General features: G+C 38.4%; 2 protein-coding genes across 2 annotated transcripts in view; one reads left to right on the top strand and one right to left on the bottom strand.

The window, feature by feature from the left end:
- LOC108032770 (short neuropeptide F) overlaps positions 1 to 10,738 on the bottom strand; it is a 29,954-nt gene extending 19,216 nt beyond the window's left edge. Inside the window, exon 1 of the mRNA XM_017106771.3 lies at positions 10,350 to 10,738. The gene's annotated coding sequence lies outside the window, so the exon portion shown is untranslated. The remainder of the gene's footprint in view (positions 1 to 10,349) is intronic.
- A 1,706-nt stretch (positions 10,739 to 12,444) lies between these two features.
- Positions 12,445 to 13,302, top strand: LOC108032411 (arylalkylamine N-acetyltransferase-like 2). The gene has a single exon (XM_017106231.2). It carries the CDS (start codon positions 12,470 to 12,472, stop codon positions 13,139 to 13,141), a length of 672 nt encoding a protein of 223 aa, XP_016961720.1. The 5' UTR covers positions 12,445 to 12,469; the 3' UTR covers positions 13,142 to 13,302.
- Positions 13,303 to 13,376: the final 74 nt, after the last annotated feature.

Raw genomic sequence — 13,376 nt, 5'->3', positions numbered from 1 at the left:
TTAAAGAAACTGTATAAGCAAATTGGGTTTAGACTGATTAACATTTCCAATAATAATATAGAAACCGTCACTTTCAGAGTACGTTCTTAACAACCAATCTAAAGTCCTGATAGAAGCCTAAACTTTTGGGTTCTTTAAAGGGTTCTTTGTCTTAATATCAACCTCATTTATTCACTATCCAAATAAGAAGCAAAGTTAACAATGAAAAGATACAAATTACTTGGAATAATTGCTGATATGATTTATAAATCCGTTCTAATAATTGCTAATCAATATTAGGCTAATGTCAATTGATAGCTACACCTTGCACTTTGCTCTTTTTGGAACTTTAGTATGAGTTTGACATGTGTACTTATCATGGGCCCCTAATTAAACCAAAGTACTTGTTATCCCATAATCGCCTTTGTCGTCCCCGACTAAATAACATATAAATGCCTGTGATTGCGTTAACCTTTTGAGGTAATGACCGGGGGGCCACTGTACCTATTTCCAGGTAGTAAGGGCACTTGAGTTCATAAAGAATGCATGCCGCGGGGGCAATGTGAGGGGTCGTCAATCAATTGCACGGACTATCCATTGCCAATCGGGAATGAATTGATAAATAGGCAATGAGGCCAGGCGAAGGCTTGCAAAAGACTTATCGATTTTGAATCGAGTGGCGTGGGTCGGGCAATGATATGGTGTACGAGTATATGTATATACAAATATGGCTTAAAGAGCCGGTCGTTTTGTGGCCAACTGCGTATCCTCCTCGGTCTTCCACAACTGTCTCGTTTTGCGGTTTTCGCTAACACATTTACAAAGCAATACGAAGGCTGCGGCTTTATGGGCCAGAATGCCGTAGACCAATTTCTGTTGGGGCCGCTGTTGCCGCCACTTCCGTGGCCAAAGTGAATGCCTCGAGTGAAGCGCGGCTGTGTTTAATTAGTTGCATTCGATATTGTTGGCTAACTGGGCTTTAAGAGCAGCCCAGAAACCAATTACAGCCCTGGGATAATTAATAATAAATCAACTCGTTGCCAATGATTATTTTGGTTATTTAACAGAGAGGGCAAACTATCATGCGATCGCATCTGCCATATTTATGCTTTGTAAACGAAATCGAGGGGAAATTCCCCCCACACACTCTGTGGGGACCTGTTACACGGTATTTATATGGGCCACAAAACATCAATTCCAAATGACATTTAATGCAGGGTAACATATTATAATACAGCTGCAAATGGTGCAGAGTGCGCAAAATGTGTTTTTGCTCAATTTTCAATTTTAATGCCTGCATGCTCCCCTGCGGCCCATAGCTGTTGGCCAACTCCCCAGCCTCCTCGATGTCCTGTCAATTTTTTGATGGCCACTTTACGCCATTTTATGTGACACGCAAAGCCATTCATGAATAGTCATGTCATACACTTGTTTATGGCCTTTATTTATTCCGCTCCGGCTTTTAAGCTTCTCTAAAGTGGCTGTTAAGCTGTGAATACTCACACGGGCTGGAATTTCGGTGTTGAATTCGAACTGGTTTCGGTTACGGATGGCTACTTGTTGTGGGTTGTAAGTCGAGATAAACCCCTTTAAAAAAATGTTCTTTACCAACGCGTCTAGAAAAAAGTGGTTTAGGAGCTTGGTTTTGGTATATTCCCTATATGTTGTCCTTTATTAATTGTATTTTATTTGCTTTAACTATGCTCGTACTTAAAACATCATAGATAATGATACATTTAGAAATGATATATAAAAGTGTCTTCGACCTTCGTACAAAAATGTTAATTATCCCCACTTTTTAAACCTGAGTTCTTATATAACACATTTTACAGTAGTTTAGCTGTGCTATATTTCATAAAGATACATTTATTTTACACTTTCACTTATCAGTATGCTTATGATTGCTTCACCGATAATGTAAATGTCTTGACTTGGTTACACATCAGTGTAACACGCCTAATGTGTTGGCAATTGCAAATGTAAATGGAGTCTACAGCCGACGGCTTTGGGTAATGCCAAAGTATGTTTGCAGTATTGAAATGAACAGTCTTTCGCCGCCAGGAGTCCGTCAGCAAGTGCAGAGCAAGGAGCAGCCAATTGCGATGGAAATTGCTTATGGCAAGGAAGGAGGCAAGTGGCTGCCGCCGAATTAAGAGTAAATAAATGTGTCTTGTCCTTGTTCTTTGTTTGCTTTCAATCATGCAGCAAACAGAGGGATATGGGGATCCTTACCCGCCCCAGTATAAAGTGGGGAAAAATATGTGTAAACAAGGAAGTGCTGCTGGTGGGCATCTTAAAGGCAGCATGCATATAAATAACGCATACGCCGCGTGTCCATAAAATTATCGCCAGGATTGATATGATGGATCCGGATCCTACCCATCTGAATAATTACTCGATAGCGGGTCTGAGCGCTGCTTAATTCCTTGTTAAATTTGGTGGTCGCTCCCCGAGCCTCGTTAAGTGCCTGCGAAATGATTTTCCTTTATGGCGGGGTGTTATTTGATTTATATAACGTTTTCATTTTGTGGGGCCTTTTGTCGGAATGAACACGAAGCTGGCTCTTTGTAGGCAGTTGGTCTCGTCTGTCCTGGCCTGATTTATGCTTTTCTTCTAGCCCACTTTCCATTTGCAGCGGAGCTTGAAATTTAAATAAAAACTGTGCCAAGTGTTACATGAAGCCATGATTTTCTGTTTTTTTTTGGGGAGAACAATTCAGACGCCTTGAAATTATTAAAAGAAAAAAACATCGCATTTTTTGTGATTAAATAGCTGAAAAGCGCGTTTGAGACTTTTATTGAATTGCAGACGCATTTCGGGTGGAAATTATAATTGAAAAATAATTGATTTAACAAATAAACGAAGCAGCCTAATAAATACTTACATGGAATGCTATAAAAATGTCTGGAAATGACTTGGATTGAAAAGAGTATGTATGTATTTTTGTATCTTTGTATTTAAAAAAAATAAAAAAATGTTTTTCTTTTCTTATTTCAATTTACTAATATTTGCAAAGTTTTTAGGAAAAAAGTTGTTTTAAATTCCAATGGCTTACACTGAAGTATGAATCAAAAATATTTTAAAACCTCCTAGCCTCTTCACCCCATTCTTAGCCATTTCCCCCAAATGTTTTTGGGCTTACCCCTTTAATACTTGAGTACACTTTCATTCGAGACCTAATGAGCTATTCAATCAAACAGAAATGTTGGGCAAATATTTGCTGTCCGTCATTGTAGATTTAGCCAAAGGCCAAAAGCCTGAAGAAATAAATAAAAGAAATTGCGATTTTACTCAATTGTAAGTAGACGAACCGCAAATGAAAATATGCAAAAGTTTCAAAATTAATGAGAAAATAATTGAAACATTTTCCTCCTGAATTGCTGTAGAGAAAACCACGGGAACTTTGCTAATTCACTTGGAGGCAGTATTTTGATTTCATTGAAATTTAATTGGGTTGGCGCGAGCCAAGTTTGCACCCGTTGGATAGGAACATACGTCACTAGTGCGATAAGAGAGTGGCTATCTTCCAATATCAGCCAAATGTGTGTGTACAGGCCGTCAGTACATTTTAATATGAGGAACGCTCCCGTCCGAAAATAAATTATGCCCCCGTTAAACACGTAATAATCGCCACTTTATCGGGCCATTCACTGCAGTTTCAACCAAGCCAGATAACTCATTTCGGATTAGATAGGACTCCATCTGTTAGCTGGATTCAGTCTGTTTATATCCCAGTCCCGAGTGGCGACTTAATTTTGTTGACTCTTCGGGGCTGTGGCACGTGATTTCGTCATCTAATTGAATTAATCAATTGTTAAGATTTTATCGTAAAGATTTTTTGACTCTTTTTCTAGGTCCTGTTTTTAATGAGTATGTATTTTACTATTAATTATAACCATATAGATATAGCGCAAGGAGGTAATCATTTTTTTTTTCATTATTTCACGTTCTATTTTTACTTAATTTTCTGTTTTGAATCAAGTAATATTTTTTAGGTATATTTTATTCCAGGTTCTTTTTTTAGCAATATTTATTTTCTTTTATGTTTTAAGTAAGTAAGTATAACATTTAAGTAAATCCCAAACAAGTAATCGTTTTTTAGTCTGCTGATAACTAAATTAAATAGACATTCGCTGATAAAAATCATTTTCTCTCATTCGATAGCAGACCATACCAGATTTTTTTAAAAAGACAACTTGTTTTTTTTGTCAGTTTCCTTAGACAGACGAAAATCTAATCGAACCCATATGTCCGTATTTTTATTTGTTCTGCACATTCATAGCCTGACAATTATACGGAATAATAGAATTTACACGTGTTTGTTTTAATTGAAGAATTTATTGCTTTGATTAAATTATACGCAATCTATTGAAAAAATACAGCATAACAATGTGGAAAATTTGATTGGTATTTATTCAATATATTTTTAATACTTGTGCCCCACGTGATGGATGGCAGTACTATAGAAAGAAGAGAAAGAAAGGGGAAAGTTCGGTGAATATGCAGCGACCTCAGTGGGAAAGCAGTGGACATGGATTTTCTTTTTTCACTTTCAATGATATGGGGGTACGGCAACTGGACACGCTGGGATTCATATTGGAAAATACCGATGCGCCTGATTGATTTACGGGTGCGTCCGCTTCGTTGGGCCAACAACCCCGAAGGTGTTGCAATGCAGTCCAGTGAGGCAACCGCATGAGTCTGTTCCGGATTCGGATTCCATGAGCTCGATGCACTGAAGTCCATGGCATTTTTAACCCTGGGCATGCTCAAAATTAAGCTTCCATGGAAGAATGTGTCATAAATTGTTTACAATGCGGTTGAAATTGATTTCTGCACTTGTACTGCAGTTTGCGAACTGGCAAGCTTATTGGCAAAGAGCCAGCTTAAAGTTTTATTTTTTGGTCAACTCGTTAGTGGGAAAATGGCAGTCATAGAAAAGTTCATTATAAGCCAATGGTACTTTTGAGGCAAAACCAAATACGGACTGCAGTCGATTACTGTTGGTCTTTTTCTGCTTATCGGCTTTGTGGCTAAAATGCAATGGCTAAAAGCATTTTTAGTCAGAACTGGCCATATAAGAAAAAACATATTTATACTCTTCTTATTTTCAGTAATTTTTGTTTTTTATAAATTTAAAAATTCACCACCTATTCAACTGCTTTAAGTCGCTAAAGCTTAATTAGCAATTTATAAATGGCTTTACTTGGGAAATATGATTTCCCACATTTTCGCCCGCCTAATTGGATTCATTTTTTGCGCTTCCTCAAATGTCAACTTGATGATTTCAATTTGAATAATCGAGAGGAATAAAAAAGCGAGTCTGGTGATTAATTTGCAAATCCGTTTGGCTGGCTCGGCTAATGCGCTCGCCGGCAGCCTAATTGTCTGAAACAATTTATGAGGGTCCTGCGCGCTTATTTGAGTTAGCAGTTTATGAACACTTTGCCCTTTGGTAATTCCTCATTCGAAACGTAACGAGCTGGGCAATTAATTAGCTAATGAAATTAAGTTTGAGTGGCTGAAAACCTTTGGCAATCCAACTTGTTGACACTTTTTTTGGCGGCAAAGTTCTTGGAATCGCTTTTCTGCTCCGTGTTTTCACCAATTACATTTCCCCTTTTTTTAGGCAAGCCTTTAAAAACCGGCGTACCTGCCCTTGGGCCACATTTGCAACGTGTGGCATAATTAGGGGCAATAAAGCTCAAAAACTTAAATGCCTTACACATCTCATAAATTTTTGGCAGTCCGAGGAAGGGCTTAAAGTGTTGCACTTTTGTTGTGTTGACAAGGGCATTAAATAATTATGTGCTTAGAACGGCTCATTAGCGTGTTAGCTTGTTAAAGAAGTACTTCCTTTTTTTTTTAAATGGAAAGGGGTTTGACTAGGAATTTAAAAAAAACATAATATATTGCACACTTAGCTTGCTTTACATTATCATACAGACAAATAACTTTTAGGTAAATTTATCAAAGTATTAGTTTAAAGATCCCAATTGTCAATTATACATTCATTTAACCAACAGCAAAATACAATTAAATTGAATGTTATCCTTACTTTTTGTACTTCTTAATAAATACTGATGCACCTTTAAGATACAAGAAGCTATGTAGTTGTTAAACTTTTAATATTAATATTAATATTATTATCCTGTATTGTAAATACTAACTTTAATTCCAAATTCCAAAATATCGTTTTGCCCTCTTTGTATTATTTATTCATTCGGCCAAAATGCGGTGTAATAGGCTTAAGGGATCAGCGTTTGAAAGCTGTCAAAATTTGATTTAAAATAAAATGCTGTACTCTGCATTCTGGCAAAATGTCACCATGAATCAGATGAAAGCCAAACCACGGGTAAACTAGCGGGGCTGCAGCCAATAAATCATGGTTAGTCTGTGGCCCATAAACAGCAAATAGAAACATATTGCCTGTGTGCTCACTTCGATTTTGTCGCCGAATGCACATTGCGTATACGCCGCGTTGGCGAAAGCTCATTAGTGTCGTCGGGGGGCGTTGTTTTTAAATGGGCGTGTGAGGTCCGCCCCATGTCGCCTGTGGGCGAAAGACTTCCATCAAGGTTGACAGCTCATCAAGCGCTGATTTAGTGCTGGACCCACGTACAAGCAATTAAAATAGTTTTCTCACAAAGCAATTATCACAATTATGGATGGTGTGGCTGACCATGACTTGAGCTTGATGAACTTCATAAAATACAGAGATTATAGGTGAGGTTCACTGATATTTGACATGCACACCGCGAACGGGAATCAAGACAAAAATTACACCCCAATTGGCCATAAATTGCGGAGCAGCAATCTAGAGGCCAAGGAGGCGACACAAATTCTAGCCAATTCTCCACCATATTTACTTATCACATTCAAATGGAGCAGAGAAAGCAAAGAAGGCATAGAGGAGCCAACAAAGAAATTGTATGGCATCTGGGCGGAAATGAAGGATGAGCCGGGGAAGGGCATCAAATTACTTGGCTTGGTCACCAAAGTGGTTAATTTCAGGCTTGGCCAGGACGGGCGTGGCCAGCTCTGGGGGCGGTCTAACCCAATTTGTCTCATATTGTCCAGTGAGTAAATAGTTGAGATGTTGTTTTGGCCTCTTCGAGTGCTCAAGTGTTATTTATTCGGGATTTGGCTGCTAATAAAGTGCATTGGAAGCGGTCCTTGGGCGGGATTTAAGGGGATTCTGTTCTTGTGGGATGTTTAAAATAAATAATTTAAGGGACTTTTCCTTTTTGTTGGGACTTGTGACGCTTGGGCCAACTTTAAGCTGCACAGTGAGGATATTTCTTGAGTTTTTATAGAACATTTTATAAATTTATTTTAACTTTGTTTTGTTTAATAAACTGTAGGCACTTGTAAATTTATTGAACAAACTTTTTAAAATTGAAACTTGAATAGGAAAGCGTTTAGAGCCAACATGATTGTTTAAATTTATAATCCCTGGGGACACATTGCCAGCTAGACTGGGCCATCCATTACAAATGTTTGCACACTATCCGGTTGAATAATTCACTCCAAAGTTACCCTCCTCTTTGTGTTGGCTGTTCTTTTACCCTTTTCTCAGAAGGCTGAGACCGTCCTGACAGCCAGGAGCCAGTTGAGAATGTAATAAAGAGCTTACAATTTATGACACCTTTGCAGGAGTGGCAGCATTTTGCCTGAAAGGACACCTCCTTGTCACCTGTTTGCAGAGGCGGAGTTCAAAGGTAAACTCCTTGCACCTGTTGATGGCCACCTGTCATCTGTGCATATTTTATGGTTTTCTGTTTTTTGGCCGAAGACAATGTCTGGATTTGTTTTTCGGACACAATTGAATTAAGTAAGACATTCGTAGCCCCGGCTAAATAACATAATCTAATGGGATATAAAAGGTGTAACTATGCCGGCAGCCTCGCTCGTATACATTTCATTATCTTTTGTGTCCTTGGGCCTTTTGCCTGTCAGTTTAATTTGCTGGAAAATTGCATGGGGCAGCTAATTAGGTTTTTGCACGGCCCGGATAAATTATTTGACAGGTGCCGCCCCCATTTGACCCACCATCGCCGAGGCAAATGGAAGTGCCTCTTACTATTTTTTTCCCTGGCAGCCATGTTATTGTGTCAACGTCTTCATTTGATTGTTTTCGTTTGTTTCGGTTTGTTTGTGCGATTGCGTGTTTGTGGGTGCCCCAAATTGTGGCATTGACACTCGCCGGAAGCCAAGGAAAAACATTTGCCGACGGCTTCTGCCCGGCCCGACACTTCTGTCTGGCATTTGTAAATCAGTTCTCACCGAGCCTCGCGGTCCAAGCCTCAGTTTTATTGTTGACTTGCCAACTCAAATCAATACCGCCCATACATACATGTGGTTTCAATTAAATGTGAATAAATTTGATATGCCTCGATTTAAACTTTTGGCTGGGAAAAATTACCAGGGAGGCCAAAAATAGAAGCATTGTATATTGGCATTATGAGACAGGTATGTATCGTACATTTGAAAATTCTTCGTCTCCTAAACCACTTGAATATTTATGCTTCATTTCAAACTTCGCTAACTTTTAAATATTTATCTGACACAATCTAATATTCAGGCAATTAAATTAGCTAGGCTGGTAAATGTGTCAGAAATAATTCTAAAATGTATACACACGCCGTTTAATTAATGCAATTTCCGATGCCTTATTGTGGTTCTGCCTCACCTGTTGGAATTATTTATGCAAATTGACTGGGCCAACAAACGTTGGCAACGGATGTGTGTGATAGGCGGAAGCGGATGACAAATGTTCTAATAACTTTACTGTGCAAGGTGTGCATGTGGATCCGAGTGTGAGCTCTTGACGTCACTGCTTCGCTATTTTCGGCTGATCCAAGTGCAGGATCTTAAATAACTAACGATGGAGGGGAAAAATTGGAAAAGTTACTTAGCGACATTTTAGGGCTAAAGGATAGCTGTAGCCATTGGAACAAGGAAAAACACTCGAAGCTCATGTTGCATAATGAATGGCAAAGTTACGGAACAATTCGTGAGTTACATAGCTAGTGGAATATCAAATGTCCATGCAAAATATTGATGAGACAGGAGAAATGACAGGAACAATGTTTATTAAGACAATCAGAACAAATGTTACAGTTAAAGGCTTAAATGAAACATAAAAAGTAAGCCAATTCGCTTGCCTTAAATGTTAATTCGAAATTAATCCTTGTCATTTTTCTGCAATTAATAGTAAATTCAATGCAGTTTGTTAACATACAACAAGCCGGACTGCTTGTTCTCATTAAAATGCATTTAAATGTTATGTCAATATTACACAATGTGTCCCCTTGAATAATTTAATTTTTAACACCATTTCGATTATGTTTAAATATTTACAACTGCCAACGTTAATACATTTGTAATGCTATTAATAAAGCGGCTCGGGAGAAATTGGTTATCCGAGCTTTCCACCATCATTCCGAACTCCCCCTTTCAGATTATCATCTACAAGGGGCGTGCTCAATCTGTCATGCGAAATGTTATTTAAATTACTTGACTCCTGTCTTGTAATTTCATCTGCATGTACCACTCCTGTCACCGCTTTTTGTTAGCCACATGTCATTAAAGTTAACGCCATGCCAAGGCACGCCCACAAATTCTATAATTTGGCGCTATCAAGTGACAGCAATCTTTATTTGAGTTTTGTGTGTGGGTTTGATTTTTTTCTTCTGTCAGGTAATGATAATGTTTTGCCCACTCGGCATATCCTTATTTTTTCTTGCGATTCTTTTGCTTTTAGGAAAGAAAAAGCATTAAAATAAAGTAACAAATGGGGCCTAAAATCCCTTACCGCAAATCATAGCAAAGGGGTAAAAATGGTTTGGTTAAAGCCTCATAGGCTGTGTTTTCTTACACTGTGTTGAACAGTTGTAAAAAGGTTTTAAGCCAGTCTCGAAAAAAAAGTTTATTGACAATTATTGATATTTTATGAGTTTTGTTCGGCAAAGTAGCTGTTGTCGTTTTGATATGGGTGACAGGGGTCTTGTGTTGACACTGGGAGCCCATCGATTGTAGCAAAAGAAAAAGTGTTTTGAATACTTAGTCACTTCTGTGACTCATACACATTTATTCCTTTCATCATTTACGCACATGGTAACTGAAATACGATCATTAACATTTAATTGATACTACATTTACGTATTTTCTTTTTCCCAATTTAAACATCTACAATATTTCAAAGAACTTTACTTGATATTATAAACTGAAATACCAAAAATTAATTGATACAACATTTCCGTATTTTCTTTTCCACATTTAAATGATTGCAAATTTCAGAGAACTTTATTTAATATTGCGAACATTATTTTTGGTTTTCGACAGAAGTACATTTTGTGTTAACTTACCTGCGTATTATAAAGAGGTTTCACTTAACCTCTTATATTCTTTCGAATTGAAATCGAGATTCAATAAATAATTCAACTGAACTGACTGAGTCTGTGCAAAGATTTTCCTTAGAATGCAAGCACTGATTTAACTGTGTTTATAAAATTCCGCAACGGCCGGAATTCAGGGAAAAAGTGCTTTAAAAAGTTTTTCAATTAAGTTTGGAATTTATGCCAAGTAAAAGCGCACAAATGTATGCCACGCTTTTTGCACAAGCAAACTGACTTAATGATTGACAACTGGCAAACGAAAAACTTAAGATCGCACAAAACTGTATTGAAAACTGTGTTTTTTGAAACTGTTTTAGCGTTTTTAACGACTGTTGGTTGTGAGTTGTGATTCCTTCGAAGCGCGCCGAACGAATGCAACGGCCACGAGGAAATCGACTGGTTTTATAGCCGAGGCCCGTTCAACTTCAACTGGTTGCTCCTGTTGCTTCTTCAATCCAAAGCTTTCCCCAATAACCGGCTACCCGAGGTTTGGGTCCTGACTAATGGAGAATACTCCGCCGCCCACGCAATTTCCATACCTATCAGTTGGGGAATAGAAAGGTTATTTTGTATTGAAAGAAAAACGAAAATATTTATCTTGGAAGGAAAAGAATACCATAAACAATTATATATTTTTTAGAAAAAGGATCAATTTATAAAAAAAGATTAACGGGTATACAGATATTAAGTAGCCAAACGATAACACAATTTTGCCAAACCAAATTATACATCAATCCTGTTCAATTTATATCCTAATTTCTTAAGACTAGGAACATTTAAAATAAATATATTTAGTCGTTTATTCTTTCAACATTTTTCTTAGAGGCCTTAAGTAAAAACTATTCCTTGCGCCTTAAAGTATGCAACATATATTTGCTAGAGCATGGCTTTCAGGATATCCCATAGTTGACTACCTTCAACTAAAGTTTTCCTTTAAAACAAATTTTTTAATTTCTCTTTAAAAGAGCTACACATTTTTGTCCTAGAGGATATGCCTTGGTCGACTACCCTCACCTAAAGCTCGCCTTACTTTTTTTGTCCTGATTATGGTTGTTGTCGTGACGTCAGCGGGTCGGGGACGCGTTGATTTAAAGCTGTGCTAGCTGCCTGCCAATTGGCCAATTTGTTGTAGAGCTGGTCACCTACGCACACATATCGGAGGGCGGCGCCTACGCTGGGCTACCTAAGGCTAAGGCAATGCAGGATATAGATAGTCGGACATTTTGGCCTTTACTCGTTAATATTTGCAGTGAGATTTAATATACCATTCGGGGTGTCGACGTCCCCGCTTCAGATTTCATTTTTGCAGCTGTGTTTACTTTCCATTTCTGACATTCGGACTCTAAATGAGCAAAGAAATAGATTAAAATGAAAAACAATATTCAGTTGATGCTTATCGTTTTGAGAAATGGGCCAGTGGAACTTTTTCCAAAATTATCAACAGTAAACATAAGGCAAAGTAAAAGTAGTCATAAAATACATGCAAATCATTACGTTTTTGATAACCTAGTACCCACTATTACTTATGTAGTTTTTGGGAAAAAAACCAATCGCCTGAGCTATTGTGAAATAGTTTGTTTGCATTCGCTGGGGTGCCCCATTGATTGAAATAATACCAGCCTCTTGACAACACCGTCTATAAATATAATCGGTTCCTGAAAGTTTCTCTACACATCCCATTGCTAAGATAAGATTTCACTTTAAACTTTCAACAACATTGTTTTGTCTATCGCAAACAATGATAAGACGATAAGACCATTATTAAGTATAAGTATTTAACACTAGTTTGCAAGCCTTCGGTGCTGATTGATCTATCGTATGTTTATAAATTGGATCGATCAGAATCGCCCTCATTTTTATGCATATAACTTTTATAGATTTTACTTGGATTTGTTTATACAAATTTGTTTGGATTTTAATAGTTTATAAAATTTGTAATATTTATTAAGGAACACCTTTAAATGTGTTTTATTTTGTTCACAACTGTTACTTATAATATTGATAACCAATTCATATAAATACGCCGAAGGGGTACCAGATACTTTAGTGTCTTTTCTACCAGAAAGAAAGATCGATCGATCAAGTTCACGATGAGCTCCAACACAAAGGATGGTATCACCATACGCATAATGACCGAAGAGGACTACTTTAAAAGTGTAAAAGCATTCATGAACAAGGACTTCTTCCGGTCAGAGCCCCTGTGCCAAGCCAGCGGAGAATCCGTCCAACAGCAAAACGAGGAGGAGAATGATGAGTACCACCTGTCAATGATCGCTCAGGGCACGTGTTTGGTGGCCCTTGACGAGAACAACGGGGGACGATTGGTGGGAATCGTCCTGGCTGGAGCCCAGTTCCCCGAGGATATTGAAAAGCACCGCATTGAGGCCGAGGTCATGGAGGACCACACATGGGGTCGCATTGCCAGGATGCTCTCTAAAATTGAACAGGAGGCCAACTTATTTGAGCGCTTTGGAGTCTCGAAAGTGCTCTACTCGCACATTACCAGTGTCGATACCTCGATGCGGGGCAAGGGACTGGGTTCCCGACTCGCCGCCACTTTGATGGAGGTGGGCCGATCCAAGGGATTCCCAGCGATGGTGGCCTATTGCACCAGCTTCTTTTCGGCCCGCCAGAAGGAGGCTCTGGGGATGCAGTGCATCCACTCCCTCGCTTACGCTGACTACAAGGACGCCCAGGGACGCCCGATCTTCACACCCGCTGCGCCACACACAACGGCCCGAGTAATGGCCATTAAACTATGAGTTGGTCAAGTTTATTTAATTTATAAGTGACCGAAAAACCTGAAAAAATATAAATAAGTACCTGTTATGTAAACTAGTGTTGATTCGAAAGTGTCTATCTTTCTTATCAGCGTGTATACCCATGAACTTATGTTTTAATAAACTTATCTAAACTACCATAAAGATAATGTTTGCAAACTTGATCAGCGTGCAATGTTACCAAATACGAAAGAGGCGCCAGAGTGAATGTGCCACC

Source organism: Drosophila biarmipes, chromosome 2L, assembly GCF_025231255.1.
Source record: "Drosophila biarmipes strain raj3 chromosome 2L, RU_DBia_V1.1, whole genome shotgun sequence".
Lineage (NCBI taxonomy): Eukaryota > Metazoa > Arthropoda > Insecta > Diptera > Drosophilidae > Drosophila > Drosophila biarmipes.
The sequence above is the reverse complement of the archived record's forward strand: the minus strand, read 5'-3'. Positions and strand labels throughout refer to the sequence as shown.

Bases quoted from the DNA above. Each gene is read 5' to 3' on its own strand.
- LOC108032411 (XM_017106231.2), top strand. From the start codon at position 12,470: ATGAGCTCCAACACAAAGGATGGTATCACCATACGCATAATGACCGAA.